The following is a 25755-nucleotide window of genomic DNA, read 5'->3' on the forward strand; positions in this document are numbered from 1 at the left end:
AATGTAATGGAAAAGTCAAAATAAGGTAGGTCGAAAAAAACTCCATATAAGTTGGGTCAAAAAATCATGGATCACATTATTGGACGTGACATCCAATAATGTGATTAAATCAGTGTGATATAGGATTTCATGAATGTTGTATAGTATTTTATAAAGTCATAAAACAGCCTTTGGATAGTATTCAATGCTTTATAAAAGTATTGCCATTAAATAGCCTTTAGTTATACTATCATATGTCAAAAATAAATCAAAAGTAGTCAGTAGACAGAAAACATGGAGGCTTGGTTTAAAAATACTGAACCATTTAATTAACACACTGAAAATAACACAAAAAAAATTGCACAAACCTACGTTTACATTTCAACATCTTTGTGTTAATTCCCTGATCTACGTCTATAAAGATATTCCAAAAGTTGTATGAGTGAAAGGTGAGCATGAAAAGGCACGGAGGCCGCAAAGCGTCTGATAAAAACACAATCCCTCTTCCATCCAAACAAGTCATTCAACTTCGCCTTGTGACACTGCTGACATTTACCGCAAATACACATCTACTGGCTTCTGTGCTTTAAAGTCAGCGAACAGGTTAGAAACGTGTGTCAGGCAGCAGGTCACATTTTAAATATATATATTTTTTCTTTTGACCAATTATCGAGGCAGCGGTTGGCTTCAGAGGAAGTAACGACAAGACAAAAACCCCACAGTTTGACGTTTTATTATTCCTTTTCTGGATCACTGACAATGGTTAGACTCAAGCGGAAATTTGAATGTTCAGCACACGAGCGGAACCGCATAAAAAGGCAGGAACTGAGAGGAAATTTAAATAAGAAGAGGACTGGTTCCTATTGCTAAGCAGATTAATTATTAAGCAAGCCAGCTGTTGCGACGCCCACAGTGACACAGTGATTAAGTATGAACGCGGAGAGCAGATCGGAAACTACTGTAATTGAGCCTAAAATCCGATACGACTGAGGAAATTACGTAGTTTCCACAGAACAATCCTGTGAACTGTGTTTCACGTTGACGATGTCATCAGCATATCTAAATCTTACTTTACCAATCGTTTACTACGATACTGTGCAGTAAATGGCGGGCTATTTAAATGTCACTGACCAGCACACGTGCAGGAATGTTGGAGCTGAACTAAAGCCTTGACCCGCAAGGTTTCCAGACAAATTTAGCAGGAGGGCAAACACATTTCACAGAGAAATCAGCACGAGACAAAATTATCTTGTTTGCGTCCAAACCCAGAGGCCTTAAGGGGAGATTCGACATTCCGGGAAATAGAAACCTCAGCGGTACCAGTTCTCTCATCTAACTCTCGCCCAGAAAGCAGTAAGCATTTTTCCCTCCAAGTGCCACAGATATTTTATATATATATATATATTTTTTACACGTTTTAGCTTCCCGGGGCTTACAGCTCCTCCTCGGTCTTCACCTGCAGCGTGCTGGACGGGCTCTCCCGGCCCTCCGACTGCGGATTCTGGATCTCGTTGACGAGCATGTTGAACTGCAGGTCGTTGTAATGGGAAAAGTCCTGTGTGTACGGGCCAAAGTTCGGGTTGAAGTTCATATCCAGGTTGGCGAACACGGCGCCGGCCTCGGGCCCCTGCTCGAAGCCGGAGGGCATGGCCGAGGTCAGGCCGGGGTTGGATATTATGTCCCATATCGCGGGCATTTCCAGCAGCTGATTCAAGATGGCCGCGTCGCTGTCGTTGTTTGTGTCCTGGTGCTCGCTGTAACACATCTCCCCTAAAGCGGAGGCCCCGGGCCGGGCGGCGCAGAGCCTCTCGTTAGGGCCCATCATGGTTTGATGAAGGTGGAAGGGCTGCTCTGCTGCAGGTGCGCTCTCTGCTGCAGGGAGAGGAAACGGGTCGCGTTACAGGGAAAATAAACGGGCGGTAAGGAATATGACAAAAGGTCGGTTCTTTGGCGAGAGACCTTCGTACTTTATTCGAGAAGTTTAGGCTTTTTTGATGGTGGTGTAGGAACAAAAGCACAATTCAAGTTACAACAAGGAACTTCGGATCGGACTGAGGAGAATGCTTTGGAGCCTCACCTGTCACGCAAGGTTTCTCACTGAAGCTGATGTCAGACTTTATCTTTCTCTTCCGGTTCACCTCATACGGATCTGAAACGAGTTCAACCAACCCGCTGTTAACGTTTCTGGCTCTAAGATCTGCTGCGTTCGTTTTACATCATGTACGCTGCGGACCGCGCAGAGCTCTGGAGCGTCCACCGACCTGGATTGTGTGGCAGGTACGTGAAGGTAATGGACTCGCTCTCCATCTGGTCCGAGAGGCGGCGCAGCACCACGCTGACTTCTACCTCCTCTGTGATGTCCTGGTCCTGATAGGGTGGAGTCTTAAACACGATGGCGATTTGCCGGTGCACATCTGTCTGGGCAAACTCCCCGCTGGCCTTCCACGACCCTCGCCTGAAGATGATCTCTATGTCATCTGTGGACGAGGGGACACATGCAGAGCCGCGGTGAGGAGGAGGAGGGTGAAGTGGTAAATACACAGCAGGTATCCCCATCCAGCATAGTGACAACTCTGGTTACATGATTATCAGACGATTGCAGTTCTTGTGTCACAGTGTTATGAAAGCTGAGCTCAACCAACAGGAAAAGTCAAGGATTTCTCTTTTGGTTTCCTTATTTGTGTGATTTCAATATTGAACGTATTGAAGTAAAGTCTGTATTTACTTACACTCAACATGTAACATTGGAAATAAGTTTGAGTTGCAAGTGTCGTGTGTGTGTGTGTATTTTGTTTATATAGTAGTTCCAAATTAAATATAAAAATGATTACAGTTGATGAAGTACAGTGTGGTTGTTTAATTATTTCTATGTTCTCAGTTTAATATAATGTATAATTTCACTCTCTCATGCTTTATTGGAAAATAAACCGTTACAATGATATAAAATAGCTTGTACCCTGAAAGAGGACAACATCGTCTCAGTTAAAGAGAAACCGTGGTCGTGCAAAGATTTTAAAAACTGTGCGTTGCCTCATGAATGAACACAAACTGCAGAATAAACTTAGGTATTTCTCACCTTTCTGCACTTTGTCACACAACATGTAGATCTCGGTCTTGCCGGTGCAGGAACCTCTGTACTGGTTAAAACGGCCGATCTTCAGCTGCGATGTGGTCGTGGCCTCTGTGGAAAAAAACAAATATAATACATCAATACGTGGAAATCAGCAAATTCATTTACATTTGGTGCGGTTTAAAAATAGAGGCCTGTTTCTTACTCTTGTCATAGATGGGGTTGGACACCACTGGGCTGAGACAGTCTTTTCTGCCGTCTTCCCATTCAAACTCACACTGAAAACACAGTCGCACGGCGTTCATGTCCATGTCTTCAATGCCCTTTGAGTGACCAGCTGAGGGACGAAAAGACACGACTGTTTTCAGGAGTCACAACGAAATTAAACAGCCAGAAAATAGGAAACGGTTTTCAAATGTAAACATATGAAGTGTATATAGATGACAGTATTAACAACATTGTGATGAGCTGTGTGTGTGTGTATTCATCTTACTTTGGAAGGGGTCGATATTTAGGTTTCTTCTCTTCTCAAGTGAAGCATCCAGCTCTTTCCTCCTCACACACTGGATACCGAGGTTGACAAAGCTGCGAGTCCAGCAGAAAATATATATCTTGTCAGGATGAAATTTAAGGAAGATTTATAAAAAATAAAAAAAATGCAAGATGGGACGAGCACCTGTGCCGTCGGTTGCTGTGAGGATTGAGCGTGACCACGCATATTCCCGAACCGTTTGCGCAGTCTTTACCCACAAGGCAGTGGGGGTGAGGCCGATGAGGGGGGTCTTTGGTTACCAAGGAAACCGTGACTGTGACCCTCTTTAAGTGGTCAATGGGACCTTGAATCTGAAAGAGAGAAGTCGGGAGGAAAGAAAAACATAAAACAAACATTGAGGTAACAGAACCAACCACACAACACATTTACAGTTACACAGGAAGCGTTTCAACGGAGTGATGTCATTAATTCAAATATACAGAAATAAAAAGGTAAGCAAGAAGGGGAACTTTCAAATTGATATTTTAACTGACCCATTTAGCACAAACATCGGATCACCACTGACTGAGACAAAACCAAAAAAAAGGTCCCAACAAAATATAGTTATGACAACATGTCCCTTTCTCAAAATAATTGTGAAACAATAAAATCCTCACACGCCTCGAGTCTTGTCTTCTCGTGCGATGGTCTTTGTATAAAAGGGCAAGATGAACGCGTAGAAGTGTTTGTCAGTACGCGGGTAAAACCGCCCTTTTAATCTACACTTGACTTGGGATTTGCAGGTACTTTCTAATTGACTTCAACAACGCACATCCTTCCAGAGCGCCACATCTGCAAGGCGGGTGGTTGTGGGGGGGAGGGGGGGGGTGTTAAGTGTGCACCAATTAACTGTGGTTAAAAAAGACTCTCCAACTGTCACTGAAAGATAGTAAATCCCCTTTAAAGTAAAGAAGAAAAGAAAGAAGTGCACTGCGTCTACCTCTATCGTGGGCTGACTCTTGCTGGTTTCAGAGCTGGACGCCCCCAGAATGCTGCCGGCCGAGCGTCCCTCGCATTCATAGCGAAACCTCATGCCTCTCTCCTTGGGCTCCTCCAACACCACCAGCCTGGGCTTGTTCAGCAGCTGCTCCAGCATCTCCGTTTCGCCGCCGCGGCTGTGGGAGGAAACGCCACGGGAGCTTTTGGAGGTCAGCGAACACGCCGCGCCTCGACCGCGCCGCGGGAAACCGGGTGGAGCGCCGGCTCCCCGGGAGGAATGAGCCATGTCTTTGGAAGTGCTCGACTGCTGCTGGGGCTGCGGGAAGGTGCAGGTTGGCTGTGGACGAACAGTAACAAAAGCTTATTAACAACATGTTAATAAGCTTCATCCCACCAGGCAACACATAAAGTCAGAAACTGGACCAAGTTGACAGAATAAACGTGTAGAGAAATATAAATGTTTAAAATGAAATATTAGAGAAACATCTTGTGATCCAGTGATATTCTGATTAATTATCCACTGGGCCTTTGAAACATCAGCACCTTCCAGCCTCGAATTTAAAACCTTTCCACACATACAGACAAATATGTGGAAGTAGCAACTTCTATTGTGTGGAGCTGAGCCGCACATCTAAACAGTTATGTAAAGAGCTCTGCGATAACATCTCACAACTATAGTTATTTTTAAGATAAAAACATGTATGCTGAGGTTCCTGTGGCTTGTGACCCCTAAAATAATCTGCTAGCTTTCACATTGATCATCCAACGACCCGATTGGCTTCTTCTAGGTATTAAAAACCACATTAACTTGCAGTCAGAGAAACAAACAGTCAAAGGTGCGTTTTAAGAGCACATAGCAGATGACGCTGCACATGACGCATTCTGCATCACGGCCCCAGTGAAACTAAGCAGCAATGCACGTTTTGTCCTTCGTGCATGTGCTTCCCATCAGTGCACAGCGTCAACAATGTGCTAATTTGAGTCTTTTGATCTCTTATTAGCAAAACAACCAAGCTTTTCCGCTCTCAGCGAGGCCCCAGTTATATATACTCCTCTCACAGTGCTGCTATTATCTCCTTTTTCTTAATCTACAGTCCTCTCTATATTCACTCTTAGATTATCTCTCAGATTGGCTGAAATGTAACGTAAACAGAAGAAAGATTACCTCAAAGAAAAGCCATTCAAGTTATAGGTCTGTCTGAAGCATCAATCTCACAAAAGATGAACAATCAAACTCGCAGAGAACAAAGAAGTGAAGAAGTTGACCTCTTTTTTTCACTTGTGTAGTAAATCAGACAGAGAGCGCGTTAAACCGTCGCTGCGGAGATCTGGGTGATGCCTTTGCATGAGATCATGTTTTCACAATATCCTGTTGAGCCACAGACGTCCACTTCGGAGGAGCGCGTTAGCCGGGGCGAACCTGTTAGCCTCAAAACACGAGCGCTAAACAAAAGCCCTGCAGACAGAACCAGCAAACAGGAAGTAGGAAGCCAGCTCAGCTCTAAGAGGAATTGACCAATTGGAGACGCGCAGGGCGAAGAATGCGACCTTTCACTCCTCAGTGGGTTTGGCTGGTAAACAGAAGGGAAGGCAAACTGAAAGTAGGTGTCACGTTACAGTTAATACAACCACTGCTCCTCCTCCTCCATCTCAGCTGCCTCCCACAGAAAAGCATGGCGACGGGGTGCTTCGGCAAACATCACGAATACCTTGTTTTTTTAACAATCTGTACATACAGAATACAGCATCTCACATGCGGGTTATTCGTGGACTGGTTTCAGCTGCTTTCTTGTGATCTACATCGCGACCCCTCTGTGCAGGACACAACGTCACTGCAGCCTTATCAGATTACACCACGTCTGATCCGTATACCACGTGCTTTATTGTACGAGCCCGACCTGCCTGACGGACTAAATACTGCAGGGTCAAAACAACAATCACCTCTTTTTACGTCGTCATAGAGCAGCAGAGGCTTTGTGTACTTAAGCGTAATGTTGAAAAACATTCAACAGCAACATGGACGCACAATAGACAAAAAAATGTGTCACGCTGATCTTTTGTCTCTGACTGCATGGAACAATATTTGTCCACAGTCGAAGGCTATGACAAATATTTAATATCATTGATTCATTTTCCGATATTTGTTTTGATGAATTGTTGACCGTTAAATTCATAATATGTCGGAAATGTTTAAATGGTTGTCAGTTCAGTTCAGCTCACGGTAACTTCTTTAACCTGCATATCTGACTGAACGCTTTGTCATACTTATATAATAGTTATTATACAAAACAATGACCAATAAAGCAGCAAAGCCGTCATCTATTTCAGAGACTTAAACAACATGGGGATTCAATGTAGTCATTGTCATAATGATAATCGTTTACAATGCAATAATTGCAACGTTTTTTACATCATTTTCTGACAATTAGCATGAATCTGGACCTTGGGTACAGTTCAACTTTAAGCATTTGTCACGCCCTGCTGCCGTGTTGTCAACTGTCACTCCAGGAATGACGGTGCAGCGGTGTAAGAAACATCCAGCAGGCAGAAGCCAGATGGTCTGAACACAAAGGAGCAGCACTCCGAGAGGCTCACCTGGCATGCAGCTCCTCGGGACAGCAGCACGGGCTGAGACGGGCTCTGCTGTCGCATCCTGTGGTCCTGACAGAGGAGGTCAGCGGGGGGTGGAGGAGGTCCGGGGAGGGATGCACCTGACCACTCTGTGATGATTTCCTCAATGAGATCTGTGGAAATAATTGAAATAAGTTTAGTGCGAACAAAGGGAGCACTGCTCTATTAATTACATGGGGAATGACACTTTCTTGCAGCGGTGAAGTAGAAAACATTATCAAAGCAGAGACAACTCATCCATTGGGCAATTAAAAGAAGGTTCTTCAGCAACAATTGTAATGATCAAGTCGTGATCATTTAAGTATTAATAATAAAAAAAACAATTGATTTAAAACTGAAATATGTGAAAGGGACCTGAATATGCAAACGTAGGTTATGGAAAAGTTTGACAATTCTATAACAGTTTATAAGACATGTACTGAATATTGACAATTAAGTGAGAAATGAATTGATCATTGGAGCACCGAATGGTGAATACATACGCCAGAGTAACATGAGCTCGTAGATCATCTTACTAACCAGAGGCTTTGTAAGAAACATTTAAAAAACGAGGAAGCAGAAATACAGATTGTGGGCTTGCTCAACTTCCATTCGACATGAGGTCACCTGAGGTTACACTGTGCAATAATAACCCACACACCGACCCCCCCCCCCCCCCCCCCCCCCCCCCCCCACACACACACACCCCCACACACACACCAACTAATCTCACCTGAGCAACAATATAAAAAGCAAGAACAACAGAGACTCACCAAAGTCAGAAGGCCCTCGCGGCTCTGCGGGACAAACACAAAGCATCAGAAACAAAAAGTGTTGAAAAGTTGAACAACATGTACCGAGATGAGCGGCAACAGCGGGACGGAGACCTGGGTAATGGGTGTTGTCTGCTCTGACAAAATCACATGCCTGGTGATGACGTAATCGCCCCCAAACAAAAAAAAACACACACACACACACACACACCTCCAAACACAAACATTGAGATTTACCAGAGGCCCCGTTGAAGATGTCCATGTCGTTCATCGCCGTGAATGGTCCTTAAAGACCTCCGTGTCCTTGAATCTCTTCTGAACCGGATGATGTCCGCTCTTCTGTGTCGGAACGTGTCTGTCTCCTGAAAAAAAAAAAAAGCTCCGGTACCGGGACGAAACACCAGCCGGGCTATGAACCCGGCACACGGGTCGGTACCGACTGGGAGGCGCGTTTACACGGACGTGACTCCATCTGAAACGTAGTTTGCTTCACTTTTTGCTTTCGTAGCAGACGCGCTCCGATTGGCTGAATCGGGGTATGGAAATCCCCCTACGTCACCTCTTAGACCGACCCCCCCCCCCCCTCCGCTCCACGAGGCAGGTACCTCTAGTCTCCAATTTTAAACCACAGGAGCAAATTGTATATATTTTTTCCAATAAGTGTTTGGATTAACAAATGTAGAACTAAGCCCTTCAGCTATTTACAATCCAAGGTAGCGCACGCCTGCTCTTCCTATCCAGAAAAATGAAATTATTTCTTCATCCTGGTTTTGCATCGTGCCACTGTAACGCCCCACAATGTGATGGCTAACAGGAAATTCCATTTTCACTATGAAAAACCATTTGTCAAACGGGCCAATAAGCTCGCTACACGGCGATGGCGGCCCTTAAGACAGTGACCGGTTCGGTTCCTGGAGAAGCGCAACAGTGACCCTTGCTGGAAACACAGAGGAGAAGCTGCTTAAATTAACAGTGACCCTTCCTGGAAACACAGAGGACAAGCTGCTTACAGGAAATGAAAGTGACCACTGAAGCGTTTACAATAAGTAGGGACCAAGTAAAAATGAATACAATAAAAAAAATAATTAAAATGCAGTGATCCACATCAGTTCCCCAATCTAAAAGATGAGCAGCATGATAGGTAAGAAAATAAACTACACAAGCCCTCCCCATAAAGCAGTTTTAGATCATCATGAAAGCTCTTTGTGAACGAAGAGAGATGTGAAAGTTCACTAACAACAATCCCAAGGTAGGAACTGGTAAATTAGAAGTATTCCTCATCCAGCTTTGGTCCACATTGGGGCGTCAGATGGTTCCTGGAAATTCCAAACCAGCCTGAAAACACCAGTATTGTGAGACTAAGAATTTAGATTACATTAAACAAGTTTGATTTGTGCTGGTTGCAGCATTTTCACTGTGTTGCATACACACACAGTCTCTAGTATTTGATCCCGGCATGCGGCAAATAGCACTGCTCACATTTTTGCACAGGGTGAAATTAGGGGTTAGGTGACTTGCTCAGGGACACTGCGACACGGAACTGCCGGGGCTCAAACCACCAACCTTGCGGTTCCAGGCACACCCACTCTACCCATGTGCCACCGTCGACCCATTAACCTTTAACATTTTAAATATTTAAGTTCCAGGCATATATTTTCATGTACCTAGAAAGTTATTTAAAAACTTGAACATGTTAAAAAAAAAAAAAATTGGAGACACAATTTAAATTACACTTATGTTTTACTATAAACACGAGTGAATCAAAATTTAATATGTACGAACATGGAAACCTATTTGTTTCAGGATTTACAGCACTCAGAATTAAAACAAGAGACACCCGACTCCACTGCGCCTGTGAAGGGGATCGATATTGGAGCTTGAATGTGAATCAATCAGACATTGGATGAGGGGATGAAATTAAAATTTGACTCTCAAATTAGCCAACGCTACACGGATTTGACAACATTAACATGACAAGCTGAGATTCTGTGCAGTTTAACGACATACAAAAAAAAAAAAAATCAAGTCATTGACAATATTAATATATTTATATCAATACCAACAAGGCTGTTATTTTTTACGTTCAAGTTTAGAACATTAAGCATTTGTTTAAAGTTGAGGGTAGTAGTCACGGTCTGGTGGGTAGTGTCCTGGTGGGTTGTCCATCTTGTCTCCAGTCCCAACCTCTCTATTTTAACCTCCTTCGTGGCTCACAACCTTTGCAGTTTTCCTCCAGCACTACTCAGCGGGTTCCAGGCAATCCGAAACATAACGCTCACATGGAATGTACACAAAGAAAAAAGCTACACGTAGCCTCTTTTTTACTCTGTGTGTGTATATATATATATATATATATATATATATATATATATATATATATATATATATAAAAAAAGTTGTAAAAGTGAAACCAGTTCTCCTCCCCACCTCTACTCCATGACATTACCCAAGAAATCATACAGATACAGTACATCACGTTTTGTTTTACTTCACTTGAACTGCAAAACGAGAGGGCTGGGAACAGAAATAAGAATTTACCAAGTCTACACTGAACATCATTCTCTGTGGATCCAAACAGAAATCCCAGTGAACAGTTGAACTGCACTTTTTTTTGTTGTGGTGTCCAGGATCGCTTGACGACGCCGCCCCTCTCTGCCTAATTTCCACAAGTCCTCGTCGCCCCACAAGTGAGGGCCGGGGAGGCAGATAAGTCGTCGTCTTGCTTAATCATTCTTCTTCTCCCCCTCTGCTTTGTCTGTGATGGCGGCGGCCAGAGCAGGGTCAGCCGTTTCCGTGACATCTGGGACGCGTTCCACTCCGCTGGTGCCAAACTCGTTGAACCTGTTGGGATCAACCCGATAGATCCAGCGCTGGTAAAGGTAGACAAAGAACACCACGTCTGCAGGAAAAGAGAAAGCGGTTAGCCCACGGACTATCAAGTGGAATTAAAATGTTGGCATCAAGTACCAACATAGTCAGACTGGCTAAAGCCTGATTATCATGAACAAAATCCAGTGGCGGCCCATGTATTCATTACCTGGGCCTTCTGTGCGTGCTGACTTTGTTAGACAAAAGTCCCGCTGGCGCACCAACCAATCACGGCGCACATTATTGCTGCGCTGTAGGTTGATGCACGTCAAAGAATACGCCCACCATGTCAAACTAAAGACCTGATTGGTTGAAGACTGACGATACTGTCCCCATACACGTTAAGATGCAAAGCTACCTAAAGCAGTGGTTCTCAAGTGGTGGGTTGCGACCCGGCCCCGTTTTCAGCAGGTCAGGCCGTGGGTCGAGAAATACACGGTTCATTTCCAGCAGAGGTTGCTTCAAATGTTAAAGCTAAAATGGCTTTAAATGATTATTCAATTTCCTCTAATTCAAGTAAATTTCATTAAAACCTGTAGATGAGGGAAGACTTACCATCTCTGAGGCATCCTATCCTGTACATCATGGGCATCTTGATGACAAAGGCAAACAGGTCATCAATGAAGGTGTTGAGAGCCTTGTAGGTGAGCATCCTCCATGGGAGGTGGGCCACAGACTTCATTTTGTAGTTGATGAATAGCTGTGGCGTCATTGTAATGAAACCTGAATAAGAAGAAAGCAGATATGAGTAGGATGTCACTGGTTAAGAAATATAACAGAAGCAGTAAACTGGACGACAACAAGCAATGAGACCAAGAGAGTCTATTTTTACACAGCACATTAGTGAAGGCAGTTGGGAATTGGATATGCAACCATGAAAACATCAGCTGTATGTACATTTATTTTCTTAGTCCTGGACCTTATTAGTTTCATATTTTTAAAATATACTTTACAGTCACTAAATGAGAAATAATAACAGTCAGCAATAAAGTTGTCAACTGGTATTCAGGGTACTTTTTGTATTTCTGGGATATTTTTCAATTTTGAAGGGCTACAACTCAATTCATAAACGAATACTGTATACTAAAGTGTTCCCTTCATCATTTCATTTACGTTAGCTAACTCATGCATTACACTGCACCTGCGTAAACCATCAAGTTCATTGGTTTAATTCCCTTTTCAGTTAAGCTATAACATTTTTTGTTATACAATTAGAGTCCATCAAGTCCTGTTTATGTGCAATTAAATCAATAACTTTCAACTCTTAAAAATATTGCTCTAGAACAGAAAATGACACTCAAGACAAAACGATAATAGTTAAGTGCAGAAATGCTTCAGACATACTTACCAAAGGTTAACAAGAAGCCATAGAGCATGCTTAGTACCCATGAGTACCAGCCTTTGTGCTCTACATACAATAGACTGTAGATGGCGTAGCAGCCAAACAGAGGGTAGAGCAACCACGAAAGGTACCTGAAGGCCATCTGTTCACGTGTCAGGAGAAAAGGGGGTTTTATTAGAAACAAAATCAATAGAAAAGGGTACTAATTGGGTTATTGCATTCATCCCAACAGAGACATTTTTCATTTGGGCTCTCCGCTGTCACGGAGAAACAACCTGTCCACTACAGGCCAGAACTTCAGGAAGTGTAAGAAGCTCAAACGAACTTTGTTAATATTGTAATTTTCAGACCATTTCATGCCACCGATTACAGAATGACAATAGAACGAGCGAACAAGCGTTTTAAAATAGATAGTCTACAGAACGTGGCTGGTGTTAGGAGTTCTGTAGTTTGAGTATTGGTTTCACTCACATCGTCGTAGATCTTGGTTGAAGACTGCACGTATGTGGACTTGTCTTTGAACACCAATCTGGGAAACACCCCCGCAATTTTGTTCTCCCTGTCCAACTAGAGAAAGAAAAACATAGGCTGTTACAGAGATATTAAAATATACAGGTGCAATAGGTCAGCATTCAGATCAACGAAAGGGAAAGTGCAAAAAATAAAAATAATGTTTTCACATGTTTTTTTGCTTTGTCTCCAATGTCTCTTTGCAAAGTAATTATTGTAGAGGAGTACGCTTGTTTTCATTCAAACTAAACATTAAAACATTCACATTCCCTTCTTGTGTTGCTCCGACATACCTTGACGTCCATGACCTTGGTGATTTTCCACAGGTCAATGAGAAGGCCGATGAAGACGCTGACCTGGACAACGAAGTTGGTTTCGTTGTCCAGGATGTACAGAAGCACGACCAGAGACTGAAAGACTCCAAATATGATGGAACGCACAGAGAGGCCTTCGAGAGACTGCCTGCTGTTCCAGAACTGGATATCTGAGGAGGAGACGTGGAGAGTTAAAGCTGGAGCGCAGACATTGTGCAAGCTATATTTTGGCGTTGTCAGGCTGCGGTGTCCATACCATTCTTGAAGGCAAGAAACTCGAAAATGCTGTGCACAATAGAGACAACAATGGTGAGTCCCAGCAGGTACGGGTTGGTTTCCAATAGGGCCACCTATGAAAAGAGTGACAAGACAATTTACCTGCATCCATAGCTACAACGTAGTATTAATATAGTAAGACTGTCCAGGCATTTAGCACTAGAACCAAAAATAAGTAATTGTACTGCAATACTATTGTAATATGTCAACGTCAACAATATTCTACTAATATTGCAGCATTAGAGGAAGAAGTGAAGATATTACACAAAACAACGTGTGACTGAGGGCAAGTAGACTTTAATCATTTATATGTCATATGAAATGTTTTTAGTGTCAGACATATGGCTGTGACATAACTATTTTTTGTTGTGTGATTACCGCACCATAATTAATTGCAACAATATTGTCATTTTCAGACCATTTCATGCAAGTGCACTCATTTGATTCTTTAAAATTTTTAGACATTAGAATCGGAATGTTAAAAAAAAAAAATATATATATATATATATATATATATATATATATCCTAAATAAATCAAACAAATAAATAATGAGTGCAAGGGACGCGGAGTGCAGCATCGGGCTTGGTGTGATGCGGTGGGGTTTGCGAAAATGTGTTCACCGGAAAGGCGTGCCGCGCCAGCCGGGGAGGTTGGCTTGAGGGCTACACCCGCCGGCTGGGCGACGCCCCCCGTGGCTGAGTTGCTGCGAGAGACGGGGAATCTCTGTCCGGTTTCCAAATCAGCCGGACCGGAAGGAACGTAGGTCTGCGGTCTGGGGACCTTGTCCTGCGCATGGCCCTCACGGCTAAAGAGGCGGACCGCAGTGCGGAGGAACCGACAATCGTTCAGGTTGAAGGACTGGGTGGGATGGTTGTGTTTTAGGTGAGATTTTAAGTGAGTTCGCAGCACCAAAAATGATCGCACTCATTTACACATATTGTGCGATAAGTCAATATATTGATTATCCCGACAGGCCTCGCCAGAGAGAGTTAAATCGACCTGTTTGTTGAACATCAGACCCAGAAGCAAATACAAGAACCACCACAACAGGCTTGTGTTTGCTGTTTCAATCTCATGTAAACCCCCATGTTTCAGCTCTACGCCTCCATGACTTCTTACCTTAACAGAGTCTTGGTCGTCATCCGACTGCTCATACGTGTCATCGGGCAGGAAGTTCCACGGGGAGCGTGCATTCTGGGCAGCGTACAGCTGCCAACGCCACAAAGACAGCGGGCAGTAGGAGAGGCGCAGCGGGAGCGTTGTCAGGGTATCGTTGATGGGAAAGTGGTCCTTCTGAAGGTTCCAGTAGTCATTGAAGTACACGATGGGATAGTAGTCGCCGCTTACCGCATCAAACTTGACATCTAGGAGATAGAAGAAAGGAGAGGTCCAAGACGGTGTTACGGAAAAAGAACACAACTTTTGGCTTAGCTGCTGGGGTTGTGACCCGGTGGAGAGTGGAGTGAGAGGAACTTACGCTGGTCAAGAGGAGGAGGAACAGAACCCTTAACCCAGGCGGTGTGGTCGTCCACCATGTTGATGGTGAGGTTGGGGTGCCAGTGAGAGATGATCTCCACTGGGCCGTGGCTCTCTGCTCGCTGGAAGGAAACATTTGATGTGCCATGTCAGTAATGAGCTACAAAGAACAGAGGGTCTTCTATTGAGGATGGGACCAATAGAAAATATAATCCATCTAGACAAGCCATTTATTCCTACTCATTTAATTAAAAAGTATATTTATAGTCTCATTCTCATTCGTGAAAATAAACCACAATGGGTGTTTCTGTGAGATGTTTTTGGAAATTGATGCCACAAAAGGAGGATGAACAACACATACTGTGGATTAACAGAATATGGATTTCTGGGGCTTCAATGGATATTCTGCAGTTAAAGAAATCTGATAATAGAAACAATAGCAATATATTTTCTTAATAAACAAATTCAAATCGAATATGACATATTTTTGCTGGAATTTCTTGTTCCTTAACCAGCCCACATATGGACAGATACAGAGAGCGATATAAATGCAATAAGCTAATATCAGTGATATATTATCTTGGTCAATTAATTATTCTAGCTGTACACTGCACAAAATTAGTAAAAAGTATTCAGTAGAACAAAAGTATCAACCTTGATCACTTCGGGATCTGCTTCCGTCTCGCCCGTTAGCAGATTCTTGGTCTTCATAAACTTCCGTCGCTTGAATTTATTCAGCACTGAAGAGGGAAACAAGCAAAGGTTAACACTTAGCAAATTATTTTTACTGTTAAAATTGTAAAACGGGCGTGTTCTTCGTATGTGCTTACTGCGTGTTGAATGAACGGTTGCCAGTCTGCGATACTGCCCCTTGCGTTTTGGGTCTGGGTGGAATCCACTTTTAGTGAAGTACACATGCATGTAAAGGGAACCGTTCTGCTGCACGCTCTGCAAGTACACACCAAACACAAACAAGAATTAGAGTAGCAGACAGAAACACATTACAAATCCCTCAGGTTCATTACGGTCTATCCTGTGCTTCACAAAAGTCATCTTCAAAACATAACTAACACCTTTTCCCTCTCTAGAGTAATCTACAGTGTGTCGCCTCTCTTCCGCAGCATCACGCTCACATTCCACCTTCCCTTAATCCTCACCTCTGGGATGTCTAGCTCCTTGTACGTCTCGTAACACCCGTCCCCTTTCTCGCCAATTGTCCAGTCCCCGTAGACCAAGTCCCTGTGGAACCAGAACAGGGCTTCTGTGTTGTTGAAGTCGGCAAACACTTCGTCTTGGGACAAATACACATACAGGTCCTGCAGGCAGAGTAAGGAAGGTGTTGATGATATTAAAAAGAGCCACGGGAGAGCAGGTAGGCAAGCCTGGATAAAAGATATAGCACTGGTTTGCTTTCAAAATACTTTCAAGAACAGTTACAGTTCAAGAAAGAAATAATAATGAACAAGTTCGATTAAATCGAAAACACTGTAAATAGACAACTGTCTGTGTAGCTAAAGGCATCGGACAAGTGTAATACCATGAGGGTGTCTTTGGGGAACAGGTTCCTGCTGGGTACTCTAGGGGCCCCAGCCGGGGTGTTGGGGTCTGGAGTTGAGGGCCCTCGACGAAACCAGCTACTGATCGCCCAGATTACAAAGATTCTGGAAAAACAAGTAAAAGAGTGGGGACAAAATTAAATCTGGTGAATAAGGGATCAAAGTGAACCTTGGAGAAAAAAGAAAAAGAAAAAAAAGAATACAAGATGAGAAAATATAAAATATGAGAGCAGTAGGTTAATGAGCTGTATTAATAACTTAATGGACAGATACGGGTTAAAAATTTTTTTTTCAATTTGACCTTTTTGTTTTAGATCTGAAGTACAGAAACATATTTTTGTTCTTCACTGGCTGCTCGTTAAAGTAACTGCTTGCATAAGACAGGAAACTCAACCACAGGGTCTTATTTGATCAGGTTGCCAAAAAGTAACAACGGTCTGACAATGATTTTTAACGGTTTGAATTCATCTTGCAAACTGGCTACGGCTATTGTGAAGTACTAACCTGAAGAGGACTCCTTTGATGACCTGCCATGCATTCGGTGCTGGTTGAGGCGGCTGTTGCTGCTGAGGATCCACCGCATTTTCGGTTGTCTGCACAGTCTGGTCGTCTGTTGTTGCAGCAGTCCCATTGCTGCTTACCTACAACCAGACAGAAAAACGGTCAGTGTAGTCAAAGAAGCCCAATGTCGGAATATGATAAGAGTACAATCTAAAAGGGGACTGATTAAACCTCAGTATCTGGTATAATTTGGAAGGATAAAGTGCATTTTAAATAGAGGATGTAGATAAGGTGACAACAATACATCCACACATGGCAGATTTGATAATTGGCAGGACAAAATAGCATGCCAAACACTCCAGCTCCAGCTTATTAAACATGATTTGCAGTTTTTTCTTTTAAACTGTTCTGAAAGATTTTTAAAACAATATTCTGACGTTTGAGTGATTTTCTCAACATTCAACTGAAGGAAATGTTGAACAAATTATTGATGAACACGTTTTTGAATCAGCATGAAAATAATTACAAAATGCAGGAGGAAATATATCAAGACAAGATATCAGGGGTTTCCAAATTGTATTTCTAAAGACCATTAACTGCTACGATGTCTTGACCTTCTAGAACTTTTGTATCATCAAAGTATCAGCATACATGTTAGCACAATGAATTCGTCAGATCTGTCTTTAGTTTGTTTGAGCGTGTCCACGTCCGCCTCCGGGCGCATTCTATTCAAGTGGAACAACACGCAAGCGTATAACAAGTCATGAGACTCATTCACGATCTAAATATCTAATCTCCCCCATTGTTACCGACACAAGGGAGACCAGAGGTTGGCCTCTAGAAACAAACAACACTTGGGGGTGAAAAATGTTTTCCGCTCAGCAGGTTATTGAGGTGCCAAGAGGCCAAATAACAAAAATGAACATCGGAAATGTGGAGGTTTGTGATAAGCCACTGGCGCAGCACCATCCAAACCTGAATGTCAAGGCCATGAATTAGATCACTTCATCCTCAACGTCCTGTTGTGTTGAAATAAAAGAAATGCTATTATCTTAGATGGATCTCTAAGATAAGCTTAGCTGTTCCAGTTCAAGATAATAATTTACAATGTATATACCCACTGAACCAGGATTAACAATTAACCACCTATTCGGTGTAAATGCTTCACACTGAATTGTGTGTGTGCCTGGCAGGAAAGGGCCTAACAGTCAAGATAAATCAGTCATTTACAGAAGTGGAGACTGCTCCGGTAATATGTAGCACACAGGATGACAGCATCTCCTACAGAGGGTAGTAAGCCATATTCAATAGAGGCCCATGAATGGTTAGAATAGTCTATTGAAGTCTATTGGATTGTAAATGGATAAAAAGGCTTTCCAACTATGCTAAAATTAATTATTTTCAATCATTAAAGACAAAGAATATTTTGGAACTGCTGACTACTTACGCGTTGTGCTGGGACCAATACAGTTACACTAATAACCAAAAGAAATATTAAATAAAAACAAAAAATAAAAAGCACTAAATAGCCAGCTCCGAAATTTCTCTCAACCAATTAGCAGCAGTGCAAGACAAGTGCAACACAACTGCCTGATCTAAAACTAGTTATCGTACCCTTGCCCTACATGCCACTTCTAGGATTTGTGTCAGAGTTTGACTTCCAGTGTTGTGGAGGGATAATAGAATCCCAACATTCCTTAGGAACGATCCTGGAAAATAAAACGTAAGAGAAAGGTCTGGAAGTACCTTTAAAAATATCCCACTTAATCAGTCTAAGGATAGTGACATGAGGTGTGAACTGGGGTTATAAAACAAAATAAGGAACTGAAAACCTTTTTTTCTTTTTTAAAGGAAAAAAGTTTAACCCAAATTGGGAAAGATTCGTTATAAGTAGTTAAGAATAATACTAGTCCTTGTTGGTAACACACATTTACTACAGCCACACATGCTGCTTATTTGACCTTGTCGATACTCAGTAGATATTTTGTGTTTAGTTCGTCAGAGGGTAAACTAACGAGTTTTCCCCGAGCATGATGAATCACGTTGACCAGAAGCAGCTTGTGACATTTGTCTGTCCGGAGATAATAGCAGTTTGCCCCAACAACCCCTAACAATTAAATAAGTTCACGTTACTTTTTTAACAATTCAACGGCGCATATTTAAGGGTTAGCCCATTTTGACGTCGATAAACCCCTGACTCATCTCATTTGACAATTTTTACCTAAATACCCTTCCTTAGTTGACTTTAGACGTACAACATGTAACGTTACGTCGATTCCCTCAACGTCTCCCGGTTATGACCGTTTACTAATAAGAATATCGATGACACGGACCGACAGCGAGTACGAATGTGCGCGAGCTGATCATCGAGACCGGCCTGGTTAGCCGAGCTGCGTCGTTCAGGTGTGCGGGCCTCGTAAAAGTCAACGGACACACTGCAGCAGTAAGCTGGCGCCCGCCGACACGCACTCGGTCCGCTAATCGGCGAGTCACTTTCACGTAATTGAAATATCATCAACCGAGCTACCGCCGTCAACGCCTCTCTCGGCACGCTAACTACGCTGGTTTCTCGGCACACTGCTGCGAGCAGAAGGGGGCCGTTTAAAACCCAAACCGGCACTGACAACGTCACCCAAGCTCGGTAACACGTTTGAATGTTAACGGACACACACTCAACGAGACAACTGACACAAACGCCCCAGCTCCCTTCCTTTACGCCGGACTTGGAGCGCATACAAGACAATTAGAGTGTCATTCATTTTTACCTCGCCGTTGCCAGCGCTAGCTTTAGCAGCTTCACTCTCCTGCTCCGCCATCTTTCCTCGTCTCTATCGCGCACACAGCCACACCGCTGCCTGGGAAACTGTGCGGAGTCTCGCGAGACGACAGTTTGAAGCGTCATTGCAGTGACGTGCCCCTTTTCCGGGGAGCGATGAAAGAAATGCGAAGCTGATAAATATTGTAAGATGCCTATTGCGACGCACAGCGGGGCTGATGTAACGGAATGAAACAGCTTAGTTGTGGATCTTTCAAAATATTCAAAATTCTTCTAACCTCAATAAAACAGAAGCTTCTTAAAAAACTGTTGCCGTACGCTGGTTTCCAAAGGAAAATACTGAATTTTGCACATAGTATTAAACCTGAGCATCAACTCTATCCCAACCAACTAAAGCCTCGAAGGCTGCATACGATTTCCATAAAAATGTTATAACGCTCAGAAAATGGCCATTCTTCATGAGCTGTTTAACTTCTGATATTCACGGTATACGGTGATGATCCTACCATGAACATTGTACCGTCTCCATAGGACCATATCCTGTTGTGTTATATACCGCATCCAAGGTGATCGATTGGCCAGAATATCTAAAAATATAACTGAATAATTAGATAATGCTTTATTCTTAAAGGTCTTTAAATAACCGCAGTAAGCGTGACAAGCTGTAAAAAAAAAAAGAAACTTGTAAATTAAAGATGATTTTAAGTAGGTCAAAGGTAATGAAGATAATCTCAGGCATTGGAAATGGTCCGTATCAAATGATAGGTAAGACATATCCCAAAAATACACTCCAGTACTGGCAAATCATTTTATTAATATGCATTACCCTTTGGCACCTTCAAGAAGAAAAAAACGTCTTTAAAAAAAAAGATTGGCTAGCAAAGAAATATTCAAAACAAGCAATCTGTTCTTTAATCAAAATATACAAATGCTACATTGCAAAAACATTTTAGACACAATCATTGATATAAACAGGTGTGCTTAAGCCACATGAACATTACTCAAGCCCACCGCCAGATCAACAAATGCTATATGATAAACAAAGGAAGGAAGGTCAAAAAACTATGGGACACAAAAAATCATGAAGGAACTTAAAATAGCTCACCTGTTTCAAACAAACATCTTGTGTAATATTAACTGATGGGTTGATTAACTTCAAAGGACTTGTGGGAATTTGGCATTCAAATTTACAACATTTTAGAAAATGTACCAGCATTATTTTTACAGGTGTATTTCAATTCACTGCACATAAATGAATCAGAGCTAAATGAATATTGAGGACATTGACTAGATTTTCTCAATCACATTTAAGTGTAATATTTGTCAGACTGAGTTCCAATTATTTCAAAAAGATTAATTTAAGCAGGACACATTCTGCAAACAATTTAATTTTTAACAAGAATTCAGTCAGAGAGAAATTTGGTTCCACACAGTAAAAGCACAAAAAGATGAAATATTGCCTACTTTCATGTTCCAATTCCTGAATTTTATACTGATATATCTCCTAACAGCTTTGTTGCACTGTGGACCATTGAGGCAACTCTAGGTATTTCTTCTTCTACTTTGTAGCTAAATATGGTGGAATAAGTTTGACTATTGAGCCATGACTTCAATCATTGATTAGAAAAATGTTGTCCAGCTTCACCGAAATAAATATTTATGTGAGATCATGTGTGTCTGGGATACAAGGCAACTAGCATTTTGTTTTCAGTTTTAAAAGAAATTTAGGAGGCTTTTTTTTATTCACCACTAACTCGTACATCCTTAAACTAGTCAACAATACAGTTTTATTCAATAATCTGAGATAATTATATATATATATATATATATATATATATATATATATATATATATATATATATAATTATTAGTATAGAGTGAGAATGCATGGGAGCAACAACTATGGATAGAGCAAGTAAACTAAATGAAACAGAAGTACATAAGACAAACCACATGTAACCGTTATTATGAAGCCTTACATGCAACTAATCCCCTCCTTTATCAAACCTCGTTAGTGTAAATATCCTAAACTATTACTGTTGTGTTCATCACACTGAGATGTAAAAACCGGACATTGACATCCACCAGGTGTCCTCAGCGTTAATGAGAGGGAACTTAAACCAAAAGACCGTGTGACTGATCAGTAGGTTATACCCTTGAGAGTAGAACCAAACAATTACCATGACAATCTCTGGTTGGTGATGAAGCTCAAATTTCAGGGTGAAAAAAAAAAATCCCATTTTGTATCAGTACAGTCCTACATTTCATCTAAATCGTAAGTCTCCTCAGGAAAGTCTCCCACAGTCACACTGAAGGGCTTTACAAATCCACCATATTTGTTCTCGCATTCAAAGTATCTCTTCCCGGCAACACTGTGGGAACAATTAAAAGACAATAAAGATGGGGTCAAAACAGAAATCAAGACTAACAACATTGTGCATAGCTATAAATCGGCAAAAATGTTACCGGCTTTACCTTCCATCGTGCTTTCCCAGCGGTTCATCGTACTTTACACCAACCCAGTAGCCTGGTTTAAAATCTGTTGTACCTGCAAAGAAGGGGACAACATTGTTCTTTACCCCAGGTACCACAACTTTTAAAGATAACATGCTTACTATATTTTTATAGTGAGCTGAAATAATAAATATTAATATGTCATACATTTTCTTCCCGTCGGCAGTCGGGCTCATCAACAGAGCCCGGTCCCCCAATGCCTGACTATAACACTCCACCGGTCACTCCCCCTCATACTGCACATGCCACTTTAACTGCAATTCATCACTTTGTCACTTGTCACTTTGTCTCTTGTCTGTTACTTGTTTGTTAGTGCACTTTATGCTTAATATTTTTCTTTTTAACTTTTTAATATTTAAATTTTTTTAACTTTATTTCCTTGTTTTATAATAACCCATAGCCTTAGCCTTATTCTACTAACCCATTGCATTAGCATTTCATCCCACTTTATTTTATTACTTGTGCACTGTTGTCTTGTCTGTCTACTGTCGCGCACTAACCGCCAAGACAAATTCCTTGTATGTTTGACATATTTTGGCTAATAAATGTTTCCTGATTCCTGATTTGGACGCTCTCTCTCTCTCTCTACCAAGCAAAAAAACAGATTGCTGAGTGAAAAAAAAAAATCTACAAAGTGAACTAACCGACTGAATGAATTGTTTGCAATCTAGTTTTGGGGGATTTTAAGACATTGTTTTGGCTAATTACTCAAGCATAATTGTTCCCAAATATTTAAAATGTATTTATTTTATTATTATTATAAGGATTTTCTTCAGCAGCATATCCGGCAGTTAACCTTTTAAAACTAGTTGGGCAGTGTATGAGAAGGGTTACTATTCCTCCCCCCCAGTTTCCCTAAAAGCTGGGACATGGTGTATGTGTGGTTGAGAATAATTAGACAGTCCCGATAGGAAGGTGGCGCCTTGTATGGTAGACGTTTTCACTCAGCAACACTGGGAAGGCGATATAAAAATACAGCTTCATTTCGATTTAATAGTGCATACTACAAAGGCTGCTCTTTTTGATAGTCAAACAGGATTTAAACCTAAACTAGTCCTAAAGTAAGTAACTGGCTTCAATTTGTCCACACTTACCAACATACATGACTGTGCCAAGCTTCGTGGGTTGCTCAGGCACCTGCACCTTACATCTACTACCAACAGAGAGAGCATCAGCAGCAGCCTTCTCTTCCTCCCTCCGAGCAGCATTCTCAGCTCTCTTCTTGGCCTTTTCTTCCTCATTGAACTGACCGACACCATGTTTCTTCATGAATGACCTTGCTGAATCTGAAGTAAAGAAAGTTGGATTTCAGAAAAACACAGCACATTACAGACTGGATGCTGCAGAGTGTACATCTAATAGGATGGGAAGATTCCTTTATAATATTTATCAATGGTTGACATATCCTTTTATTTTTATATTAAAAAAGCTCATGCGTTGCATAATGGAGGTATGGTCTCGTCTTGGTACAACAAGTAATTATCATTAGTGATTGCTTTACAAATTATCATCTGGATCCATTGGTTGTAAATCAATGTTTAATTGTCACTGTGCTGCTGTTACAGCCCCATGATGGGAAAAAGGGGACGTATTTTGTTTTTATTTAATCTGCAAAGTATGCTCGGAAAATGATAACTTTAAGACATGGTGAATTATGCAAGACCGTACCTGTTCTCTTCTCATAGGCGTCATCTGGGAGTTCAAACTTCTCCACTTTGGAAACATCAGTGAACTCGCTAATTTGACCACTTTTATCAATAACCTGTGATTCCGGATGAGAAAAAAAACAACTTCTTTTAAAAAAGTCCACTCCAGTAGTTCTGCATGTTTTAGCCAATAACTGCAAATCACCTACGTTTTGAAGAAGTAGGTGATAATTATTTTTGGGTCAACATTATTGAATTATTGTTGAATAGTAACGCAGTTATAAGCTGCAACCATTTTAGAAACCCCCTCACGTTAACTCCAAATCTCAGTCATTCCAGGTGAAAATATTTATCTATTTATTAAGCCGTTTGCATGATTTACTGCAACATTTAGACATTGAAAGTTTTCCAGGCACGTATTTTAACTGAAGAGATGTTTTTTTTCTCCAGGAAGACTTTGGATTTGGATTCAAAGACTGATTTGAAAACATGTTCTTTTTCATGTGCCGCAATATTAAACAAGCTTTGAGAAGCGAGAAGATACATACATGTATTTTGCAGTTATCATCTACAGGATAGGAACCCAACAGAGCTTCATTGTCGTCCATCTTCTGCAGGAATATGTCAGAGACACTGAACAACTCCAGCTCCATGCTGGAGGGAGATGCTCCCACAATCATCTCCAATTTTCCCTGTTACAACACAAATTAGTACATAAGAATAGAGCCAATGCATCTATTGAGCAGTATAGTATTTGATCCACTGAGCCTCACCTTAAGTTCTGCTATAGTGATCCCTCTATTGAACCTGCGCATCGACTCAAAGGATGAGATGGTGTTCGTTAAGCGTACATTCACCGTGGGGTTGGACACTATTGTTATTTCGCCTTCCATGATGCTGGTTGTATGAGCAAATTCTGAAAACGATAGGCACAATATGACATATTAGCCAACAGCAGTGAAACTGACAACATTGCACAGTTGAACAGAAATAAAACGCTTGCAAATAGGCAATAGTGTCATCCGACTTCATGGTTGCGAATATGCATTAGATTAACGTTACCCGACAGTGACTAAAATTTGAACGGGGAATTTCATTTATTGCAATTTCATGGAAGGGACTATGAAGACCCACATAAAGAGCACTAACGTTAGCTAACTTTTAAGTAAATATTTAGCAGTTTCCCATTTAAGACGCACAATTTCCTTTCACTAAAACCGGTCTGTTACAAAACACGTTATAGGGAAACAACAATGGTTACGTTTAACTTGTTGAACACTATCCTTTAACTACGTTTAACATGTTCGTAGCTAACGTTAGCTAGCTACAGGCTGCGTCACTGTTAGTTAGCTGTTTGGTCGGCTAACAGCTGAGTCACCTTAGTAACAGTACACACTCTTGGCTGGACAGCAAGGGGGGCACACTAACTCGCAAAAGAACGTTCTACGAAATCTATATTAGATCGAACGGGATTAGCAGACAGAATACGCACCCTTCTAATCGGACGAGTCGCAGCAAGATGTTCAGACGCTAGACCGCTACGGAAAGCACGTGACCACACTGCCTCGCGCGTTGTTTTCTAATACAAGCCCCGCCCCTCTGACACGCCTGTCTGCGGTTATAACCCAGCATTTAATGAACAGCCCGTGATCCAATGGACAATTTCAGATAAGCGTAACATAAAAGAAATACATCATATTTCGTATGTTCTGACGTCTACATTACGGTTTGAGATACGTTCATTCACGTAAAGCAATACCGGGAGTGAACTGTTCTCCCCGGTTTCTGCTGTGTCGTATGACTGGAAACCGTGACCCATTTGAATAGTTACTACAATGAAACATCCCACCATCGCGTTAAAAAGAATGAGCTGGTTCAAGCCAAGGCGGCATCAACAAAACGCTTCAAACTTCAATACCAGTCACGCCAAGCCCTGGAAAGATAAGCCCCGCCCCCAGACGGGAATAGTACGAATTGCATTAGATGCAGATCAAGTCAACCAATAGCATTACAGATGCAGAGGCAAAGTGCTAGGTTGTCGCCTACTCATCGGTAGATGGACACGTTTGAA

General features: G+C 41.8%; 3 protein-coding genes across 10 annotated transcripts; all 3 read right to left on the reverse strand.

The window, feature by feature from the left end:
* Positions 1 to 696: 696 nt before the first annotated feature.
* LOC144382919 (transcription factor RelB-like) lies at positions 697 to 8708 on the reverse strand. Of its 7 annotated transcripts, none has more exons than XM_078098293.1 (11): positions 8141 to 8708; positions 7904 to 7927; positions 7116 to 7264; positions 4522 to 4857; positions 3726 to 3892; positions 3543 to 3634; positions 3255 to 3386; positions 3056 to 3160; positions 2241 to 2456; positions 2057 to 2128; positions 697 to 1848 (listed from the first exon to the last, which is right to left on the reverse strand). In XM_078098293.1, the coding sequence occupies exons 1-11, from the start codon at positions 8172 to 8174 to the stop codon at positions 1412 to 1414; spliced, it is 1764 nt and encodes a 587-aa protein (XP_077954419.1). In that variant the 5' UTR covers positions 8175 to 8708; the 3' UTR covers positions 697 to 1411. The 7 variants fall into 7 exon arrangements, with proteins under 7 accessions (XP_077954419.1, XP_077954418.1, XP_040017082.1 ...); XM_078098292.1 differs by having other exon boundaries at positions 697 to 1851; XM_040161148.2 differs by lacking the exon at positions 7904 to 7927 and having other exon boundaries at positions 697 to 1851; positions 8141 to 8394.
* Positions 8709 to 9624: 916 nt separating this feature from the next.
* clptm1 (CLPTM1 regulator of GABA type A receptor forward trafficking) lies at positions 9625 to 19799 on the reverse strand. The gene is made up of 14 exons (XM_040160839.2): positions 19514 to 19799; positions 16752 to 16888; positions 16229 to 16352; positions 15849 to 16007; positions 15522 to 15639; positions 15346 to 15431; positions 14693 to 14813; positions 14335 to 14579; positions 13194 to 13287; positions 12917 to 13107; positions 12585 to 12680; positions 12120 to 12255; positions 11327 to 11494; positions 9625 to 10802 (listed from the first exon to the last, which is right to left on the reverse strand). Exons 1-14 carry the CDS (start codon positions 19562 to 19564, stop codon positions 10627 to 10629), a joined length of 1902 nt encoding a protein of 633 aa, XP_040016773.1. The 5' UTR covers positions 19565 to 19799; the 3' UTR covers positions 9625 to 10626.
* A 519-nt stretch (positions 19800 to 20318) lies between these two features.
* Positions 20319 to 25640, reverse strand: tbcb (tubulin folding cofactor B). Of its 2 annotated transcripts, none has more exons than XM_040162388.2 (7): positions 25177 to 25640; positions 24458 to 24600; positions 24233 to 24376; positions 23707 to 23800; positions 23133 to 23324; positions 22000 to 22072; positions 20319 to 21896 (listed from the first exon to the last, which is right to left on the reverse strand). In XM_040162388.2, exons 2-7 carry the CDS (start codon positions 24575 to 24577, stop codon positions 21782 to 21784), a joined length of 738 nt encoding a protein of 245 aa, XP_040018322.1. In that variant the 5' UTR covers positions 24578 to 24600; positions 25177 to 25640; the 3' UTR covers positions 20319 to 21781. The 2 variants fall into 2 exon arrangements, with proteins under 2 accessions (XP_040018322.1, XP_077954427.1); XM_078098301.1 differs by having other exon boundaries at positions 25444 to 25607.
* Between the last annotated feature and the right edge of the window lie 115 nt (positions 25641 to 25755).

Source organism: Gasterosteus aculeatus, chromosome 1 (genome assembly GCF_964276395.1).
Source record: "Gasterosteus aculeatus chromosome 1, fGasAcu3.hap1.1, whole genome shotgun sequence".
NCBI lineage: Eukaryota > Metazoa > Chordata > Actinopteri > Perciformes > Gasterosteidae > Gasterosteus > Gasterosteus aculeatus.